This window comes from Cibotium barometz, chromosome 20 (genome assembly GCF_041138505.1).
Source record: "Cibotium barometz isolate CiBa-2024 chromosome 20, ASM4113850v1, whole genome shotgun sequence".
NCBI lineage: Eukaryota > Viridiplantae > Streptophyta > Polypodiopsida > Cyatheales > Cibotiaceae > Cibotium > Cibotium barometz.
This window is the reverse complement of record NC_141065.1, coordinates 31,790,785-31,813,622: the sequence shown is the minus strand read 5'-3', so window position 1 is coordinate 31,813,622 and position 22,838 is coordinate 31,790,785. Positions and strand designations below refer to the sequence as shown.

Here is a 22,838-nt window from a genome sequence, read left to right as displayed (position 1 = left end):
TTGTAATGTGGGAGCCAAAGGCCCAATTAGAGATCTCTTTCAGGCTAGCCTTCTAGGTGCGATTGCAAGGTCGCAAATATTCATCCATTGGGGTGTGGCTACTACTAGGGTGAGTTCGACTCACTAGCAGCATCTGATCTTGTCATGCAGTTGAGCACTGTTGCATTGCATACGGCCTGGGCCTTCTTTGCACGGTGGCAACACGGCTTGGGGGCTACCCTCGTGCTCCAAGGAAGTTGGGTGGAACGTATAGTTCAACATCCAAGATGCTAAATTAATATTTGATCTTACATCTATTATTCATTTTTACTAATGTTTGCCAAGGAATAAAACAAGGCCACGTGCACGCGTGGCAAGATGATGTGACGAATGCCAAAATGTGACTGAACTCAGGCCCTGCGCAAAGAATCACATGACCATTCTCCTTGTCCTTTTTGACGTGCGCTGACCACATGTCTGCGGGGTTAGTCCCACGTCAGCCTTTTCCCGCTACAAACAGAGATATTCTCAATGGGCACTGCGCTGAATTCATCGCCGTAGCTTTGACCAAAGATGGGCCACATGCAGGTTAAGCTTTGATCGTGATCGGTTAGCGGCAGATTAGGCTTTCGCCATATATGGATTAGAGGCGGATTAAGGCTTGTTGAAGGTGGGGTTCAAGGGTGGGTTAAAGACAGATTATGATGAGAAAGAGGCAAATTAAACATTGTCAAGTAGGTTAGAGACAAATTAAGCTTTTATCAGAGACATACAAGCTTTATTATGCTTTCATCCTGCTGGGGTAGAGGCAGATTAAGCTTTCGGTTAGAGTTAGCTTGACATGGTGGAGCTGATGGAGAGGCGAGTCACAAGGAGCCTCTCAAACGAGCTTCAAAACAGAGGCCAAGCTCATCAAGTCCATCATCATCATCAAGCTCAACCTGAGCTTCAACTTCGGCATCCTCACGCTTGCCCGCAGGCCAACAGGGCAAACTCCAATGGTCTTCAGCCCAATAGAGGTGAGCCTGACAGCTTTACTTTCGAGCCATTGCGCACCACGAGCGAAGAGATCCTGATCCGGACCCTTGTGGATGGTGCCATTACACAATCCACCCCCAGTATGGATGGCTTGGGTCTCTCAAGCTTGCCTCTGGCCTCTAGGAGAAATAGTGAAGAGCTCTTCAGCACATGGCTCAACAATCAAGATGTAAGTCTGTTCCCCTTCTTGCTCTTACAGATTGTGTTTTCCCAGAAAACCTCATGGTGCTCCTTGAGAGTTCTAGAATCAACCCGGGATCTTCTCTTGTCAACTCAGCAGCAGATCGTGGATGATTTTCGTCCAAATCACACTCAAATTGGGCTATGGGTATAGCCCTGATTGTTGTATGCTTTTTTCATACTTAATAGAAGTCTCTTCTTTGAAAGAAAAAAATAAAAAATTGGGCCGTGGGTATGGGGGAACCCTCACCGGCTTCTGATATATGAGATGGAGATTCTGAAGGACCTGCAGAGTGGCACTTTGCTGTGGGAAATTTTGTTTCTTCAATGCCCTTAGTGTGTTTATATGCTCATTGAAGCTGCCTTCCTCAAAATCGACTACTGATGGCCGGTGCAATACATTGCCCTGTGATGAAATCGAAGCCCTTTTTACGAGCTCAAATGAGGCAAGCCGTCAGCCTACGGGACTTGCTGGATTGTTGGGCAGTATCGATTCCCACAGGCAGTGTTGCACTGATTGTCTAGAGTAGCAAAGCACTGGTTGCTCCATGCATGCCAGGCTGCTGCCAAGCCTCAAGGTTGGCACTGGGCCGACAGCCATAAGAAAAGGAAAATCTATCTATTGTTGTGTACACTCTCTTAAGGCATACCATGTGTTCCAATGGGCAGGGCACAACCTTGGTGGAAGACCCTAACCAGTGGGCAGCAGAAAGAGGATGATGGGCAGGTAGTCTTAAATGGCAGTGCCAATCCTCCACTTACATTCTATCAATTCCGTCATGACGCATGACTTCTCCCTTTGTATATCTGATAGACCGAGAGAAATGGAGGCTAGCGGTATCATCCTTGTACAAGAATCTGTGACTCTGAGAGTGAGCAAGAGGCTCTTCAAGCTGCTGAGGAGTACATACCTCCTTTTCTCTCTCCCTGCTTGTGTCTATGCTCCTGAAGCTCCTGTAAAACAGAGGGTCCCTGGTGACCTGCTTCATGTGCTGGTTTGGCGCTTGGCATAAGCTAGGTGACACACTCAGAAGGGAGCGAGCCGTTGTAAAGATCTACCATAGCAGGTATTTTTAGTCATAGTCATAGACCTTGACTCTACAATACAACACCAAATCGATAAGCTGTGAAAATTGATAGGGGGTTAAGCTTGATAAGCTGCACAAATAGCCTACCAGGGGCCAAGGGACGTATTGGTTAGCAACCACTGGTCCAGACGTTTGGGTGGGCATAAGGAGAGAGACTAGTGAGAAGTCAATCGACTACGGCAGCGGGGGCGCTCCCCTCACTAGCCAATTTGGAAATATCAAATTGACGTTGAGCCAAAGCCACCCGCTGGTGGAGAGGGGTTCAAGTCCCCTGAGAGGAGTGTCTAGCACCTGTTCTTGACTTATAGAGTGGCTGCACCAAAAGCTGCTAACCCTGGACATTTCCTTTGTGAATTTATGTGAGACCATGATTAAGATTGGATGCATGATTCTACCCTTTCAAGACATCACAGATGAAGTGATTTCCTTAACATCTTTCTAAGATCTGAAAAAAAAAAGTAATTGGGTGTGTGGATCTTAATATGTGGTATATTCATGTGCTTGCTCTGTCGTCGAGCTTTAAGTCATTTATGTTTTGATCGTCTGCAGGGGCCTAGTGCAACAACCTCAGCAAAGTGTACTCAACAAGCATTTGACAGGTAATGACTGCATCTTTTAAAGGAGACGATCATGCCTGTACTTTCAGTTTTCTCTCTCTTCTCTTCGTACGTGTCCTCCAAATCAATGGCTGCATTTCTCTGTTTGGATGTGTGAGGCTGAGGGTGTCTGGACTTGATCACTGTATTGGCAGCATCACTCCCGATTCCTTTGGATGTTGGGCCTGTATCAAAGAAGTTTTGTGCAGACATGGATAGTGTCATGAGGGATCCTGAGAGTAGTTCGTCGGTTAGGAGTGGGGTCTTCTTTGGTCCTCTTCCTGAAGCATTCTATTATATGGTAGAAAGAGGTCAGGAGTCTCTTTGGCTGGTCACCTATCTGTATTCCTCATCAAGTGATCCATGTGCTACTCATTTCAAGACTAGACTTCTCTGGTGTATATGTTGAATGGACTGCTACAAAAGTTTAAAACCCTCTTGGAAAAGGCAAGGGCACCCTCCCTTGAATCTCATAGTAGCCAGGGCACCTAAAAAGGTAATGCACGTGTCTCAATTCACCCCATTCACACAACTTGCAAATGTTATGGGCAGATTGTGTATCTCCAAACAAACATGTTTAGCATATTGGGTGATAATCTCCAAACAAACATGTTTCACGTTGTAGTATATGATCGATGGCAGTCCTCCTAAAATGGAACGTGCATAGACGGGAAAACAGTGGAAACACGGATTCTCTCAGGGCCAAAACATGCGTTCTAGTGTCACGGGCTTCATGCATCAGTCCTCAGATGCATGTGCCAAGACTCTAACTGTCACTCAATCAACCGCATCCCTTCATGAGGGCCCTCAAAAGGTCTAGTAAACCCTAACTGTCACATGCACATGCAGGGTAGTTGGACGTACATGCCAATGATGGGGGACAACTGTTGCGAGGAGGCAAATCAGCATGTGGAGATGGACAAGCCGGGAACTCTAGAAGACAGTTTGAGCTAGAACTGGGATGCTCTATACTGTGTGTGGAGATGTGTGTTGCTCATGGGGAAAGTCTGAAGTGATTTGAAACACAGGATTGGAAGAACCAAAGTAAAGACAAAAGAACCCAAAAAGCCAAAGAAGACCTGAAGTCTAAAGATTCGATCAAGCACTAGCGTGAAATGAAGAAAAGCAAGCATCCCACATATCAAACTAAGTGCTTTGCAGCCAATGGCATTGTAGCGTAGCGGTAGTGCGTTCACCTAAAAAGGGGGGATCCTGGGTTTGAACCCCCACTGTGGTGCCGTCATCGGCATCCAGTTTCACTCCGCGTAGAAGCGGGTCCCACACCGTCCTTGGGCAGGGAAATGTAATGATTTCTGAAGGATCTGCTGATGGAAAAAAACTACTGATGAAATGATTTCTGAAGGATCTACTGATGGGGGAAAAAAAAATGAAGTGGTTCGCAGTTGGAGGGAATTTTGGAGGTTGTGGAGGTGTCCTAGGCTACCCTGGAATAGCCCCTCAGAACCTAGATGGTCAGGGAAGAGCTGAGGGGTGAACACCCCTAATTAGGGGCCAAAAGGGGCGATTTCCCCCTTTTTCAACCCATGACCAGATGGCCGACTGGCCGACCAGCATGATGGTGGCCAAATTAGCCTATAAAAAAGAAAGCTGGGTCCCCACTTCATTATATCTGATTCTTGCCTCCCCTGTTCACAAGCAAACACAGCAGTAAAGTGCACACAGCAGTCTGGTGATGAACAAAAATCAACAGAGTTCTGAAGTAGCTGGATGGAAGCTGACGGAACGAGCGTATCGGGACTAGATGGAAGTAGACGGACAATGACATATGGAAGTGGCCAGATGGAACTTGAGTAACTAGATGGGATTCTTCAACAAGTTCTTGTTTTGTAATTGTGAGAGCACAAGTGAGGTATCAAGTGAACATTCAGTTTGTATCTCCTCTATATTAATAAGCAAACACTCTAGAGGGGGGGCGTGCTTGTGAGGCTTGGTTAAGTTGGGATTTCTATCCAGGAACGTTGGGGCTTTGGAGGTATGCCGGTGTGCGCCGAGCTTCATGCATCTATATAGGGATGAAGTGCAAAGGAGAGGCGTATCACGGACTCATACCTAGGCACACTTAGTAATTCACTCATGCACTGGGTAGGCACATTAGTGGGGGTCACAAGGTGCCGTGTGCGTGGGGATGCCCTCCCCACCTTGATTGCAAAGTGCCGATGCGGAAACAGGACCAACGGAAGGAAAATGGTGGAAACGGCGAAGCCATGATGGGACGGCAAGCTGTGTTGAGTTGATGGGCCGGTGAGGCTGGGACGGTGGGATCATGGAACCGAGATACCGAGCCTACCTTGGCTACGTGAGATGGGGGTGATGGGTCACCTTGCAGCAGCTGGATGTCCGGGAGTCACGTTTTGGGCCCGTGACACTTGGTATCAGACCAAAGTTCTTTGGGAAGCACACAGGAGGGGTGTGATGCCAAGATGCGGCTGGAAATAGGGAAAACGTCAAAAAACGACAAGAACGGTGATTCGAGTAGGATAGCCGAAGGGACGAAAGTAGCTGACAACTGAAAAACGCATTTTTGAGCATCAAGATGAAGGAATTATCCCATATCATGAGCATGTGGACGTAGGATACATGATGGTGTGTTTGGTTGGGCTTGCTGGGGACTCGGGCTGCAGATACACAAGCTTGAATAAGAAGGCAGCTCTGGACGGTGGCTTAAACGATGGAATTTGGGGACATGTTATATATGAAAAATGATTAGTTTTTCAAGTGGAATGCAACTATGCAGTCTGTTTTGTGAAAATCCAAAGTTGACTAGTAAGCTATTCGGCAAGTGGAATGATGGTTTGAATACAAGGGAAGGTGTCAGGGTGCACGTCCTAGTGAGTTGTTGGCAAGGGCCATTTTTCAAACAGAGGCCCAATGTTACACATGAGCTAATTTAGAAAGACATGGAACTTGGTCCTGATGGGGCTGACATCACTTCAAATAAGGACAATAGGCCATGAAGAAGCCACAATGGAAGGTGATGCCTTGAAGCAAACGGCAAAGGCAGACAATGAGGATAAAGTGGCACATTTACGGATCGACAGCATTTGACTTCGTGCTTGCGGGCTGGGAAGGCACAACAAGATCATGTAGACATTTATGTCATAGGCATTTATGTGTGTGAACACATTTAGGTGGCTGGGGCACTTTTTCCCTCACTAGGAGGTTTCTTCCCTCGTGCATGTGTACACTCTCTTATCCACTTATGAGGTGTACTTTATCTTCTGTACTTGGGCACATTTCCCCAGCATTCAATCTATATTGAGTTGTGTGCCTCTCACTCTCTCCTGAGACTGTCACTGTGTGTGTGCGCGCATGCTTTGCTATTGCAAACCCTAACCCTGAATTTGTAGGTCATCTAACATTTGGTATCAGAGTAGAGTTCTCCTCCATTGGAACTTGCCTCCTGATTGCTTGCTTGCAGTAGGGTTTGAGTTTTAGGGTCTCCTGCATTTTTTAGGGTTTTTGATTTTGCCTCAGTTTGCCCTCATTGCATCTTAGCTGGCTGCTCTCTCCATTTTCAGCTCATTTGCTGCACACAGTGCGCTACAGGCTGCATCCCATTTTTGCATTTTTAGCCTATTTTGTTGCCTTCCTTGGCTTTAAAGGAAGCCTACTAGGCTTCTTATAGGCCCCAACAAGGGTTTCCATTGAAAAACCCTAGTCTTGGTGCAGCCCAAGGTTGACTAACACTATTGGCAGCACTCAATTTTTGGAAGAAGATTTTAACCTGTTTTTGGGATTGCTCCGCAAAGCCACATAAACACAGCAGCTTGCCTAGCATCTAATTTGAGAACCCCCAAATCAAATTTTTGAGTTGGTGATTGCCGCCACCGTCGCCCGAATTTTGGTGGCTTAGCCAAATTCAGCCACCGGCGCCACTTGTGCATAGCCAGATTTTAGGATAAAAAAATTTCAAACTTTTTTACATCATAGTGTTCCTTGTAGCTTTTCCGAGTCTTCCAAGCCAAAGAACTTGCAAATGGGAGTTCGTTTGGCCTCCGAAAACCTCATGCAAATTTTTAGCTTTCCGAAAACAGAGCCAAACAAAGCTTGGGGGTACATTCAGGAATCTTCAGGCTACCTTCTCGTGGTGATGACATCGACATTCGACACCCTGATCACTCTCAAATTCGACATTCTTCCGTCAACAACTCTCATTTCGAATACTTTATGTACCCCTTTCTCTTGTGATTTCAGTATATTTGCAAGGCCTTGCATCAATGGTACGTTTTGCACCTTCCTCAACTGCCATTCATTGTACATGGGGTGTATCTATAGTACATTGGTGGTGTGACATTTGTGTGGGGTAGATAAGTGTGGAGAGACATGGTTGGGAATGATGTATTTGGGATGTTGTCAGTAGAGGACAAGTTGGATGGCACTAACTATCCTCGTTGGTCATATATGATGCGTCATGTATTGGTTGCGAAAGGACTATGGAATGTGGTTGTTGGCATTGAGGCACGCCCTGCCTCGCCAGTACACAGCAAAAACAGGTAGTTCAATATAGAGGACTCTAATGTCATAGCTCCACCTGCTCCTACTTCGGAGTAGGTTAGATGGGATGGTAGGGATGCACAGACGCATGCTTTGCTTGCTTTGTCTGTGAAGCGGGCCATTATTCCACACATTCGTTCATGTAGGATTGCCAAACAGGCTTGGTATGCGCTTGCAGCGCTTTTCCAGGTACGTAATGAGGCGCGCGTTGCCTATCAATGCAAGCAATTGGAGTCCGCGTTTCTTACAAGGATCAAAGATTTCAAAGCGCAACTTGCTAGCATTGATGAAATCTATCCTGACACTTCATCGGTTACTACAATTCTCAATGCATTTCCAGGTTCTTACCAGAGTTTTGCCTCTACCATTCGGCTTATGATGAAGGGTAATCCTAGTGCCCTCTCTTTTGATGAGCTAGTTTTTGTGCTCTTGCAAGAAGAGCAATCATGGTAAAACAAGTCCTATCTTGCGTGTTGGGGACCAGGCTTTTGTTGCTAGTCAAAAAGGCAAGGCAACGCTTTTTCACTGGGTGGCTACAAGCCAAAGTCAGATTCAGTCTAGTCTTCTAGCAAGGTTGCCAAGATAGGGGCAAGAAGCCAAAGAAGAAGGGTAAGTGCAACTATTTCTGCAAACTTCGGAATTGCATCAATGAATGCAGGAAGAGGCTGGAGAAGGAAAAGAAGAAAGATCCAGGCATGTCTTAGATTGGTGCATCATCACCTAGTGCTGAGAAGGAGTTAGCTAGTTATGCACATGATGAGATTGGGCTTTCAGTGTGCATTGTAAATATAATCCTTGTAAACATAATGTATGCTTATCAGTAAGAGATGTACATGTTTGGTACTTTCACATCGGTGCTAGTAAGCACATTACTTCTCAGTGTGGTTTGCTTGCCTCCCTTGAGTCTGCTCCTCATAAAGGTATAGTCACATGTGCAAACAACTCCTCATATCAGTGAAAGGAGTTGGAATGGTTATGCTCACTGCCGCAAATGGTGGGACAATCACTCTCTCAGAAGTCTTGTTTGTACTTGGCATTAAAAAGAACTTGTTGTCAGTCTCTGCCATTGCTAGCACAGGTCTAGTTGTCAAATTTGTAGATGACAGATGCACAGTTCATGATCTGAGTGATGGTGATACCGTCATTGCTTGGGTACATTATGTTATGACCTTTATAGGGTGGATGTATAATAGAGGTTGTCACATGACGCTTATTTAGTTTTTGCCACATGTACTGGGAGTGAATGACCACATGGAAATTGTCAATATACTACTTAGTTTTTGAAGTTGCTTGCATGCTAGTGTAAATCATTAATGAGCTTAACTTTATTGTAAATATTCCTAGGCAGCATGACGTCTTTAGTTAACCTTGGAATACGATTGTCTTAGGTCTAGGGTCAAACCATCTTAATGTTTGACACCTGGCCATGTGTGTGTTGACCTCTAGGACATAGCTATTACCCCTTTGTCGAAAGGATGCAAGACAAATTATAGTTCAGGAGCGAAGATCAAAAAGAAATAGATTAAAAAAAAAAAAGAAGCCTACAATAAATGGCAATACAAGTCTATGATGTGCTTTAATGTTGGCCTATCGCCTTATTGATACTTGGTAGGCGAGGAGTATTCTACTCCAGACCGATGCCTTGGTTGGTAGGGGGTAGCCTTGCCTAAAGTAAGCTAATAGATTCCTGGATAATGCCTTGTGTTAAACATGGTACCAGGATCGATGTTAGTTTTGCTTGTGGAAAACTCAGTTCAGCCCATGCTTTCATGCAAAAAGCAACAAGTTGTATGGTCACAGGATCTCTTTGATACCACTTACTAGATTGAACAAAATCTTTATTGAGATAATCTCGTAGTTGTGGAGTAATCTTGTCTTCCTCCTCGCTAGACGGATAAGGTCACCGGGAGACAAGAGTGCTCTCGGTCAATAGTTCAAGCCCATGATCAAGCCTCTTGGATGGCGGCCCATCTGGTAACTCGTTCGGAAATACATAACGAATCTCTTTTAAAATATCATCTAAAAATTTCAATACTTGAGATTGAGTTACATCACAGAGGTGGCGGCGGCTCTATTTTACAAGGAGGATGGCTCAAGTCTTGCCCTTCAACTCACACTTTTGGATTTTAGCGTGCCTTGTGGCCTCTATCTTGGTACCCTAGTGGACCACTAAGACACAGGTGAGCCAAGATGAGATAATCAATAGCATTGCAGTATAGTAACTCCTGACACACCAAATGCTAGTGAGGCTATCAACGTTGTTAGAAAATACAATGCCCAGGCTATGGAGGTTGGAACAGCTTGACCATGATGATGTGTGACGGAGAGAGATGAGACTTGATGGAGAAAGGAGATGGAGCTCAAGTATGAGAGAGTTGCACCAAACAAGAATGATTGTATTAAGTGATAATACTCCCGCCATGTACAATGCTTTTATAGGCACCAAGGCCTTATCTTCTGACCTAACACTTAATAAGGGGCATTCACATCTACGGGGGTGTTCACACCAAAACAACCTAGACATATCCCACACCATTGAGGCTCAGATAATTCCAACACCCCCTCTCGGAGCGAAGGTGGTGAGACTCGAACACAAAAGAAGAAACCAACCTCCAACACCATCACATCACCGTAGAGAGGTGACCTAGCCGTGTGCACCTCCCACGCCATAACTATTCCCTCAAATCAGCTTATGACCGAAGCTGAGATTATTGGTTAGCCACCCCTCCTGACTTACATCTTTGCCTTTTATAGCACTCAAGGTATTACAACAACTCCATAAAGATATCCAAAATTTCAGATTTTGGGGGACAACCCGGGCAGAGAACCCTCAACTCAACATAGAATAGAAACAAGATTAAAAGATGGGTTCCCTTGAACATATGTTGGTGAAGATCCTTTTTCGGCAACGTTTCCAAGATTCCGGCACTTGATGGTCAAGTGTGGAAAGAGTACTTGCAAAGAGCAGATGCTTCATGATGGTGCTTGCAGTACTGATGATTGAAATCCTTTTTGGCACGATGGTGGCCAAGGCAGAGGACCCGAGAAAATGGATAAGGTCATCCATGATATTTTAATATGATCACTAAGCACATGTGCAAGGTGTTGCACTGGTGAAACAGAGGCCGGTGGAAGTACAAAAGCACCAAGTACTAACAAAAGCTGTAGGGTTTTGATGTTCTTGTATCTCAGCGTGTATGACATGGATTTTATGCTCCCAGTATGCTTAAATATTAAGGTTTGAAACCTTAGAGGAAGTATGCCTAAATACTAAGGTTTGATGAGAAGGTAAATGGGCAGCGGCGGCAGGGAACGCAAGGAGGAGATGCTCACCAAAAAACGCAGCAAAAAATGGCTCACAAGAGAAAATGCAACGAGCTGAAAAAAACGCAAAGGCTTTGTTGGTACAGCGCAGGGGCTGAAGGCGAGCGAGGTGGCGGGAAAGGCCATGAGCATGAGGAGGAGAAGTGTTTGCAGGAGAAGGAGGCACCCCAACGGAGGGAGCAGAGTGAGGAGCAACAGAGTCGGGTGCTAGAAAAAAAAAAAAACGCAAAGTGGAGCTCGCTGGTGAGGCATGGGAGCAGTGGGCAGGCGTGGCAGTGGCGGCAAGATCACACAGGTGGGGGAGGGTGTGAACACCACAGTAAGAGGCTTGTAGATGGTGCTGATGCTGCTGTCGATGTGGATGAGACGGGCTGCTGGATGATCAGCAGAGAGGCGGCATCAACCCCTAGTGCTTCACGTGTTGTGGGCGGGGTGGTTGTAGAAGCCAAAATGCAGAAGCCCTGTTGTTGGTGGCAACATCAAAGAAACGCAAGCAGTATGATGATGGGGCAGAAAACGCAGGTGGTGTTCACACTGGCTGAAGATGGCAATGGTAACCTTCACATGCAGAAAACGTAGGATGGCGATGGCGATCGCAACCAAAGCTCTGACACCATGTTAGAAAATAAGGTGCCTAGGCTATGGAGGTTGGAACAGCTTCACCATGACGATGTGTGGTGAAGAGAGATGAGGCTTGAGGGAGAAAGGAGACGGAGCTCAAGTATGAGAGAGTTGCACCTTTTTTTTTTTGCTCGAGCATGGATTTGTGAGCTCTCCCTCCGGCCTGCGTATTTCCTCCTGCCTGTGCATCCCCCCTCCATCCCCCGCTTTGCCCTCCGTCCCCCCTGCGCTGCTTCTGCTGCGCCTGCCCGCCCCCCCCCCCCCCCCCTTCCCTTCCCCCATCTTCTCTTTCTCTCTTCTTCCGCCCCTCGCGCCCCCTCCCCCCCTCCCCCCCGTTCCGTGTCTCTTCCTTCCCTCCGCCTTAGCCTCTCCTCCATCTTCTTTTCCCCTCCGTCCTTTACAGGCAGTTTTCTCAGTTCTTGGGGCGTTCTCCATTCGGAAAGTCTCGGCATTTTCTGGTCTTCACCCTCGGGAGGACTCCATGGCAGTCGCTTCGTCAACCCCTACTGAGGCCACCGTACTTGCCTATCTTTCTTTGAAGTGGAGGTTTAGCTCCTCACTACGACTGTTGCATCATTAGAGGCCTCCACTCTTGTATGCAAGATTGTCGGTAGCCGTCCTATGCGCGGACAACTTAGAGATCTTTTGCAAGTGAGCCTTATCGGTGGGTCTGCAAAGATCATAGACATTCATTCTTTGGGGTGTGGCTACTACCATGTTGAGTTCAACTCGCCAACGGCATCGGATTGAGTCAAGTTGAGCCCCCTCTAGTCATGGTGTGGCCTCCGGTTTGGCGGCCGCTTCCCTGTCGAGATTCCTCCTCCGGCTTTCAGTTTCCAGTGAGGCCAGCTGGCACCACTAAGCCCCTACCAAGCCCCTCGTAGCAGCCTCCCTCTCCGATGGATCACTCCTAGCCGCTGTCATGTGCACACCTTAATCCGGTGCTATGTAGACATGATTATTTCTTACAGCCCCCTTAAGGGCAAAGTTAGAGGTCGTATATGGGCAGTTTGGAGCCAATTTGGTGCCCCTACAGATGCTCAGAGGTGCCCAGGACATGCACCAATGGTTGGGACATATTATGGGCACAATATGAACACATTTTATGACATTTTTGATGACCTTAAGGCCTGAAAAGTGAAAACCGACATGATTATGACTTGTTATCACTTTACTATATAAAGGCAGCTCATGGGCCATTCATAATCATTCAATGGCAGAGATTGCAGAGCCAAGACCAAGGACATGCAGTCTAACAGTTTGGATCAGCCAAGTACATCTCCAAATCAGCGTTTTTCATTAACACACAGTGGAGGACAGGAAACATAAGTTCATTCATAGCATTCATAGTCTAGATCTACATTGGATCTATGACAATCATTGTAATTACTCATTCATTCAGTAATATATAGTAAGAGTAGGTTAGGTAAAGAGTCTCTCTCTTCTCCTTCTCTCTACTTCGCTATGTCATGAGCATGCGATTAGCGTTAATCTTTATTGCTTTGCGTTAATTATCATTAAGCACGCTTCCGCATAGTAGTCATGTTGCATTGGTATTAGAGCATGTCTAGGTTGTTCCTAGGAAAAGCTTTCATCAATGCTAGGGTTTGCGTGTAAATCAGAAAATTAGGGTTTGCGTTTTTGCGTCAAATCACCCTTTTTGCATCAGCTTTTTGCTCATTGTCAGCATAGTATAGTACTAGAAAGCCTAGATTTCAGTCTAGCATTGTTCTAGGGTGTCTAGGATGCATGTAGAAGCCTAGGTTTTGGGTTTTGGGTTTTGGGGCTGATTATAGCAAAAAAAAAAAGCAAGCATTTCTTCATGGCAACCATAGAGGATATTTTCGCTTTGATGAAAAGGTAAAGTGAAGCTAGTTGTGCAATGTTGAAACGACAATCCTAGGGAAGGGAAAAGATTTAACAACAAGAATGTGAAGACCAAGATCGCGAAAGGAAACAACGTGAAGAAGAAGCAAGGCAAGACGGGGAACAACGTGAAGAAGAAGCAAGGCAAATAAGAAAAGATGACAAAAGACGTGAAGAAGAGTATTGGAAAGAAATAAAGAAGCTTTTTGCCATGATGAGTCAAAGTACTCCAGTGGAAGCAAGTGCGGAAAAGACTAAGGAAGAGGACAAGAGTACCACAGAAGAAGACCAAGGACAAAGGGATACCAAAGAGGCACTAGAAACTGTGTTGGATCCGTAGGTCGAGGTCAATCAAGAGGTACAATTGTTCGAACATGTAGAGCCAGAAACATTTCCAGATTCCATGTGAGGTTCCGAGATTATCATGGCCATCAAGGAGGTGACAGTTCGTGAGGTTTCCACAATTATCTCCGAATTCATTGACGAGGAGGAGAAGATAAGTACTTCAATTTCTGAGGTGTTCATGGACTCTACCATGCCAATAGAGCTTCCAAAGGCAAAGGGGCAACTTTCATTGCTCGCAGTTCTCGAGAAGATAGTGGTGGAGATACCATATGGGAGATCCAGTCTGCAGTCGAATCAACAGCATGGAGCAAAGGCACATCATGTGCACCCCAGCGCCAAGTTTAGTAGGAGGAAATGTCACGTGCACACCTTAATCTGGTGCCATGTAGACACGATTATTTCTTATAGCCGCCTTAAGGGCAAAGTTAGAGGTCGTATATGGACAGTTTGGAGCCAATTTGGTGCCCCTCTAGGTGCCCGGAGGTGCCCAGGACATGCACCAATGGTTGGGACATTATGGGCACAATATGAACACATTTTACGACATTTTTGATGACTTTTTATGGCCTGAAAAGTGAAAACGGACCTGATTACGACTTGTTATCACTTTACTATATAAAGGCAGTTCATGGGTCATTCAAAGGCAGAGATTGCAGAGCCAAGACCAAGGACATGCATTCTAACAGTGTGGATCAGCCAAGTACATCTTCAAATCAACGTTTTCCATTAATGCATAGTGGAGGACAATAAGCATAAGTTCATTCATAGCATTCATAGTCTAGATCTACATTGGATCTATGACAATCATTGTAATTACTCATTCATTCAGTAATATATAGGAGTAGGTTAGGTAAAGAGTCTCTCTCTTCTCCTTCTCTCTACTTCGCTATGTCATGAGCATGTGATTAGCATTAATCTTTATTGCTTTGCGTTAATCATCATGAAGCACGCTTCCGCATAGTAGTCATGTAATAGCTGCTCCCTTCTCCTTCCTCTCTGCACCCCCACCCCCACACCCACCCAACCCTCCTCCTCCCCCTCCCTCCTCCTCCTCCATCATCGCCTCCGACTCTTCCCGCAGTGTTCCCCTTGCCCCGTCCTCTTCCTTTGAGCCCGCACTCCCCCCTCCCTCCACCTCTTGAAAGCACTCTTGTTGCCCTCTAGTAGCACCCGCTGACCCGGAGCGGAGGCAGCTGACGAGTTCCGTTCACTGCTTGATTCATTGATTCTCAGAGCTCGTAGAGATGACCATCGCCACTTCCTCATTGGGGGCCCTATCGCTAGAGTCCCCAAGTGGGCCCCCCCTCCAAAGGATCTTGGGGTTGCCTGTGGATTATAGTTTCTTCCGATGTCTTCTGGCGGAAGGGACATATATTTTTGAGGAGACAGTAGCTCCCATTTGGATATGTGTGGTGTTACATCACTCTAGACCTTCTACGCTAGAGAGTGACGCAATGATCTTCTCTTTTCCTTTGAGTGCAGCCTCAGAGATGGAGTGGGTCTCGGAGTCGGTGGCTGCTGCCATCCAGGGGCAGGCAGCAGTTGAGCTTTCACACCATCTTCACGATCTTTGTATCACCGATGTACTCACCAACCTCTCGCCCTTGGGTAGGATGGAGCTTGGAGGCTCAAGCCATAGAGACCAAGACGGGGAAGTGGTGGCCTCCAGCCTTGAGGTGTTGCCCTTTGTGTTCCTGCATATCTCAGTTGCAGTACCCCTCTCCACTTGTTACAGATACCTCCATTGTGATCGATGGAGTTTGGAGTATGCCTACTTTTGCGCTGACGCCCCTATTAGCCTACATGTTCGATAGAGCTCTTTGTGAAGGATTTCCACCCTCTTGGTCCACCAACACCATCACCCCCATCCTCAAAGCCGGAGATCCACTTGATCCTAATAATTACAGGACGATCATGATTGGCCACACATTGGCCAAACTCCATGAATCAGTGCTAGAGGCGGAGCTCAGTTCATTTGTAGAGAGCCAGGGATGCAGAGCCTCAAGACAGGCTGGCTTTCGGAGGAGCTACTCTACCCTTGACCACATCCTCACCCTGCGTGCCATCATCGAGGAGGGTAGAGCACGACATCAGAGGATTTACTGCTGCTTTGTGGATTTCCGCAAAGCTTTTGATACTGTACCTGGAGCCCGCCTTCTACACCGTCTACAAGAGATAGGAGTCCCATCTGACATGGTTTGGAGCATCATCGCCCTCTATGAGTCCGTCACTAGACGAGTGAGAGCCCCAGGAGGTACATCACAGGAGATTTCCAGCACTATTGGGGTGAAACAGGGCTGCCCTCTGTCACCCACTCTTTTCGGCCTCTATATTGATGATATCTCGAGCTTCCTTGACAGATTGGACGGGGCTGGTCCCACACTGGCAGGCATATTGATCCCCATACTACTTTATGCAAATGACATCGTCCTCCTCTCAGACTCAGTTGAGGGGCTTCAGAGACAGTTGGATGCCTTACAGGACTTTTGCACTCAACGGGACCTCTCTATTAACCTTGGTAAAATGAAGGTAATGGTCTTCAATACCTCTCACCCCTTCACATCCAGATTGAGCTTCACATATAGAGGGGATCTTGTGGAGATTGTCTCATCCTATGTCTACCTTGGTGTCACTTTCAGTGGCCCACGCTTCACCATGCTTCCCGCAGCACATGCAAGAGTGACACGGGGTTATGCAGCCTTGAGCTTACTTGAGCGGCAGTGCTTCCAGGCACATTTCCAGGAGCCCAGGACGAAGGGCTGGCTTTTTGACACCCTTGTCACACCAGCCTTGATGTATGGAGTAGCCTTCTGGGGGCCAGATTTATCCGATGAGGATTGGCAACGAGTTGAGAGGCCCCAGGTCATGATGTTCTCCCATATGATCCGCAACAAACCATCAGTCCCACACCAGATTATCTAGGCAGAGTTTACTGCAGCCCCGATGGTAGTGGATGCACTCTTCCAGACAGTCATACCTCCATTGCATCAGTCACATGGATCCCCATAGGTACTTGAGCTTTCCCTGGAGTCTTGACGACAGCTAGCACTTGAGGGCCACTCTGGAGTATGGTATGCACTAGTTTCCACTTGGTTCTCAGTATATGGGCTCCGCATGGACCGCCTAGCCCCCCTTCAGTACAATTTGGACTCCCCTTTTCTCCGGCTCTCTCACGAGGATACCGACCGGGTTATCCAGTTAGATCTTCTCAACCTCTACACTCATTGCACATGGATCACACCTTCGGAGCTCCCCACGGAGATGCACTTCCACAGAGATCACTTCCTCACACTCACTGAGGATGGATTCATCCAGCAGCCGGGCTACTTGAGTGTTCACATGTCCCATGCCATGTGAATTGCGATTGGCCAAATACGGGTTTCATCCCATCACCTCAGAGTGGAGACAGGTAGAGTTGAGGGCATCTTCAGAGCCGACAAGCTCATACGCAGACCCAGAGAGGAAAGGATCTGCCGATTATGCCACACAAAGGTTGAGATGGAGGAGCATTACATATGCCGCTGCCTAGTATACTATGAGATCTGCGGGAGGTTTCATTGTCTATTTCGCAAGGGATTTGGTATACTCTCCAGGATCATTGACTTCCAGGACCAGCGTTGCCTAGGCCTCTTTCTACTTGAGCTCCGCAGACATAGGGACACCTTCTTGAGAGAGCTTTGGCCCTAGCCACCCCGCCTCCTGCCTCGCTAGCCAACCATCACCAGTTTCTTCTGGACCCAGGAGGTGGAGGACACCGATATAGTGGATCTTGTGGACCCTCCACGAGCTGCTCCGGACCTACCTCGCCCGAGAGGAGTTACCTCGGACCGAGCCTCCGCACTCCAGCGTGCCCGACGCCCCCGGGGCCCCCCCCCCCCCGTCGACCACGATCACCTCATCAGCTCCAGATCTAGGACATGCTCCACTGCCATCGAGCTACCTTTCCACGTGACATAGCTGAGGGAGACCTCTCGGCCATACTCATTAGCCCCATGCTTGATATTTTGGAGAGTGGTATACCACCCACATGGAGCTGATGCTGCTCTCATGTTTCTATGTTCTTAGTATTTCCATGATGAGTGTCCATGGACAGTTTTGTATCACCTAAGTGAGATAGCTATGTTTATGTTTTCTTTCTGTTTTATTTTCCATTCCATGATGAGATATGCCATGGACATTATTGTATCACTTTGGTCTCATAGGCCCATTGGGTCTTTAGTAGACGCTTAATATATCTTTCTTTCTTTTCTTTCTTTGTGTGTGTGTGTGTGTGTGTATCTCTCGGGATCTCTCTCTCACGCACATGCACCTTCAATTTTTAATTGTGTGAGAAGAGTTTCTTTGAATAATTGATCATCTGAATAATAATACCCTACTTAGGTTATGGGCAGGGATACCTAGGATAGTATCTAGGTTCGACAGTAGGTGTACACTTAGGTAATACTCTGTCCACACATCCCCCGCTGCAAGAAACTGGAGATTGGGAGTGTGACCAGGAGGAGAAAAAAGGATGTTGTTTAATGCTAGCTCACAGTCAAGTAATAACAAGAATGGCTACATGATTTGCACTCTCAAAGTTTTTGAATTAATTCCGGTCTTTGCATTTGCCATTTCCAGGGTTTCAAATGATATGAGCATGGCGATTCCTCAACAAGTCACAGGATCTCAACAGCATCTGAACAATCAGCAACAACATGGCTTGCAGACAAGCTTTTCTTCCTCGCATGTCATGTTTGCAGGCAAACCTTTAAGGACTGATGGGGGCAACATTCCTTCAACAACATTCGATCTCAATAGTTTGCAGGTGGATTCTGAGGTTACCACTAAAGTACATGAATTTTCTGAATCAAAACATGCCATTTATCATCGTCACATTTCATATTAGAAGCTATGGTGCATGGTAGAATGCTATGCAGCCTTTGTCACATGTGCATGCGGTGTTGTGAGCACTTCATACATTGCATTAAGAACTGAAGCTGGGCTGGCTCCTCCGTACGGTATTTAGCATTCTAGGATTTCAATACTTCTTAGTAAGGTAGCATAGTTGCATACATGAGAAATTACAAGAAACATTTGTGAGATTTTTAAACCTTAGGTTTTGAACTTTTTTCAATAAAGTCCCATGGGTGATGTCTTAAAGTTTGACCCATGTCTCGTAGTATTTCATGTACATTTATCCATATACATATATACATGTGCTCATTATATTCATATGCATACACACAAAATTATGTGGCCTACGACTGGTCCTAGATTTCATGTACATTTGTCTCGTAGTATTTCATGTACATTTATCCACATACATATATACATGTGCTCATTATATTCATATGCATACACACAAGATTTATGGGGCCTATGACTGGTCTTAGATTGCACTTTATTTCGATTGGGTTGCTGTGGCTTACGGATGATGAATTGGGTTGTTTGTGGTTTTCATTGTTCTGCATCATTTCCATAGCCGGGCATGTTCAACAACTTTATGGGACGGAAACTATGAACATATGTACCACTAGAGATAGATGATCTAAACCATAAAGGAATGCAACCTTCTACTCTAGGACTCCTGCAATTGCTTGAGTGTGGAGAGCCTGCAAATGTTGTTGAAGGATAACTAGGAGGTCCAGGTGCCAAGTGGTCTTGCCTAAAAGGCTTTGTTGTATTCTTCACGTTGTTAGGAGTTTTTTGAGTGTGGTTTTCTGGCATATGTACGTATAGATGCATGTTCATATAGTACTGGAATGCCCAATACCTCACCCACTGAGGATGACAAGAACCATTTTTTTGTACATAGATGGAAGGCATTCTGGGTTCTCCCACTTGTGTGTGGGAAGTGTTGAGCAAAATTTAGTGACATATAGTGCATGGGTTGAATTTATGGCAATGGTGCAGAAGGCACAGATAAAACTTTCGTCGATGATGATGACTAACCAGGGGGTGGACATGTGCCAAACCAATGGAGCAGTGATGGAGAGGAGTTGCTGGAACAAAAAATGTTGAGGATCAAGCCTTTTTAGCATGTGATGCAGATATGTTGGTTGGAAACGGTGCAAGCATCAATGGTATGATGTTTGGAACACATTGTGGAACACCACCAGAATGTGAGTTGTGTTGGGGTTGCGATCCCGTGAGCATATGTGGAAGAGCAGGAATAGATCAAATCTTTGTAGAGGGCGCACACGCAATCGGAGATGTTCATCACCAATATCAATCCAAAGGTGTGCATGGAACTAAAGGTCTTAATACATAGTGGCCTTAATGCATAAGGGCAATAATAAAAGCTAGGTAATATTCTTAAAAAGGTGGCGGAATTGAAAATGTCAAAACAAAGAAATATTCAAGCAAAGAATGGCGGGCATGGTGGTTGCCAAAAGCAGAACGAGGATTCAGAAATTGCCGATTTCGCCAGAGGAATTCTTCAACACTCACACAGTATAAAGGACTGCCGCTGGTAGCACAGAAGAGGGCATGTTTTCTTGTAGGGCGTGTTTTTTTCTTTGGTTGAGGATGCCGCCTCTGAGCAGAGTGGCGTGTTTCTTTGTTTGTATAGCTGACACAGAGCAGAGATATATGTTGTTCTTGCTAGTTTAGCTGCCGTGGGTTGTGAGCTGAGAGTGTGTTGTGTTTGGGTTTGTTGCGGCTGGTAGCACAGAGCTGCCGCAAGAGTGTGAAGTTTTTTTGTTCGTTTAGTCGCCTCTATGCGCAGGGCTCGTGTGTGTTTCATTCCTTTGGTTGGCTGCAGCCGGGTCCGAGCGCAAGGGCGTGTTTCTTTGTTTCTTTTTTGCCGCGTGTGGCTGGTCGCTCCAGGCATGCTTCTTTGTTTGTATCTGCTGCCGCAACTGGTGTTTGAGCCGAGGGGTGTGTGTTTTGTTGGTTTGCTGCCGCTGGTATCTAAGGCCAGCTCATGGGCTGAGGTGATGATGTTCTGAGAAGAGGTGAGAGAGGGATTAGTCATCATGTTTGTGGGCAGCTTGTAGCCAAAGGGTGTTTGGTCTTTTACTAGTATTGCTGCTGCTGATGGCGAGCAGAGGTGTGTTGCTTGTTGTATTGTTGCCACTGGTGTGAGAGAGCCATAGAGAGAGAGAGAGAGAGTGATGGTGAGCTGAAAAGTAGACTGCAGCTATTGATGGTGGCTATCCAGAGCGAGCACTTTTTTTTTTGTGGCTATCCAACTTGGGCACAAAGCATCATTGGTGGAGTCAAGATGAACTTTCAGAGTAGCAAGCTGTGCAGGCTGGCCATGTGAAGGCTGCTGTGGTGGCTTGTATAGCCATCCCTTGACAATGTTTTGAAGGGAAGCTATGGCGTGAGGCCATAAAGTGTACAAGGAGCTCAAGCATCATCGAGATACTAATTGTGATTCAAGCCTTGAAGATCGAGGAGTTGTGGCCTTCTAGTTTGTGCTATGGTGCTCGTGACTAGCCTCGAGGCCGTTCATCCGTTGGCTGATTTCCAAGGCACAAGTGGGCTTTTGAGGGCCATTCACGTGGTCACATCGAAGCTTGTCGGCTTGCATAGCCACTGAGGTATTTCTCATTTGGTTATTGGTATTCTGGAAGGGGAACTTCCCACCATATAATGCAGAACATCTTGGAATTGATGTGGGCAAAAGGTACCTTGGATACATGAGTGTGATGTGGGTGTGCTGTGAACATGTTCCTCATTGGGTTAGTCATGGTTGTGTGATACTAAAAATCGGTGTCATGGTGTAGAGTTTTGCCATGTTCCAAACTTTGTAACTACACTCTATGCCAAGGTGTGAGTAGCTTGGGTGTTTAAGGGGGAGACTATCTTCAACACTCTACTTCATATTAAATCAATGATGCAGAACATTCTGGAATTAATGTGTGTGAGCCCAAGGGGCCTTTGTGTTACAAGTTCTTTCGAAGTTGTGAGTGAGGTGGGAATGTAGATTTAGTGTGTGGATGTGTGTGTGTGTCTGTTGATGTGCCCAGACCCCCTTGTGTGCACAAGGATACCAATCACATGCTAATCTCTCCTTCTCTAATCTCTCCTTTCTTAATTGATTTATTGCTTATGGCTGTTGAGCCTATGTAATCAAGGTTTTTACCCGTATATATATCATCTACCAATGGAGTTGTGAGGTAGAGAAGTTGATGTACCCTTTTCCCTCTCTTCTCTTGGTGTGAATGTGTATTTTGGGCTGTGTTCTGTGTATCTGGATGGTTGGACGAGGGTAGAGAGTTGTTGAACTGCGGGTTGTGAGCATCTTGAGATTCAGTGTGTGAGTTTCCCTTTTCCAGCTTTAGTGAAAGCTGGTGGTGCCCCTTTTTTGTTCTTTGAGTGTGTTCCGGCATGTGTGGGTGGATGTTGCTATAGAGGACTGCCCTTTTCCTTTCGCCCCACAACGTCTAAAGCTCTAATGTGCAAAATCTAGTCCTGGTTTTCTTGCACTCAAAGAAACCGTTGAGCCTCCTACTACGAGTCCTCAGGAAGAGAGTTCCAAGTTTGCCAGAGGGATCTTTGTGGGACACTACTCCACAAAGACCATCATCACAGACACCCACCCTAGTGAAGAGTTTGTTAGCACCTCTATGATGTAGATGTTCATGCAGATAAGTAAGCCTAGTACCCACAAGACGAGTGATTGGAACGAAAGTATCATTGGACGCTTGAGCTAGAACGCATGAGATTGGAAATCAAGCCTGACTGGGATCGACAATGACAGGCTCAAGGTGCCGCAGAGGACCACCACAAAGCTAAGGAGACCGAGTCTAGTGGGTTATCTTTTTTTCTGAGAAAGAGACCCTTCTATTAGTTAAAAATAACAGCCCAAGGGCTAGATGTTCATGCTCAGAACCCTCACAGGAGGCAAATAACAAGCTGGGTACGGGGTATTTCCCTCCATGGCTGGATGTAAACTACCTCGTGCAGGTTTTTTTTTTTTTTTTTGAGGGGGGGGGAGGGGTGGGGAGCCAAACCGGCTGTAATGCCAAGTAATCTTGCTGGCCTGATCAATGAGAAAGGGACCCGTGCGCCATGTGCGCACGAAAGCCTCACACCCCATTGACCGCAGAGGGTATGAATGATGTCGGTCCAAATAGAGCAGATGGACTTTATTGGAGGGGTGAGAGTACCCTCGATGGCCTCATTGCAAATGTGCAACTATACTGTTGATAATCTCCCATTTCAGATTGGTGCCCGGAGACCAGGGCTCTGTCGATCTTTCGGGCATGGGAACTGTATCAATCCTGCAGTGCGAGTCAGAGAACCTGCTCACGTGCTGCCTCCTCGTAGGTAGAAAAGAGCTGGGACGGCCTCAGTA

The 22,838-nt window shown here is 46.4% G+C and overlaps 1 protein-coding gene across 3 annotated transcripts in view; it reads left to right on the top strand.

Moving 5' to 3' along the window:
* Positions 1-322: 322 nt before the first annotated feature.
* Positions 323-22,838, top strand: part of LOC147627792 (protein CYCLOPS-like) — a 77,189-nt gene continuing 54,673 nt past the window's right edge. For 2 of the 3 annotated variants that reach the window (XM_086814765.1, XM_086814763.1), the window contains exons 1-3: positions 330-1,186; positions 2,835-2,884; positions 18,170-18,356. In XM_086814765.1, the coding sequence (XP_086670891.1) occupies positions 821-1,186; positions 2,835-2,884; positions 18,170-18,356 (603 nt within the window). In that variant the 5' untranslated portion in view covers positions 330-820. Of the gene's footprint in view, positions 1,187-2,834; positions 2,885-18,169; positions 18,357-22,838 lie in introns of all 3 variants that reach the window. The other variant, XM_086814764.1, reaches the window with a different exon arrangement.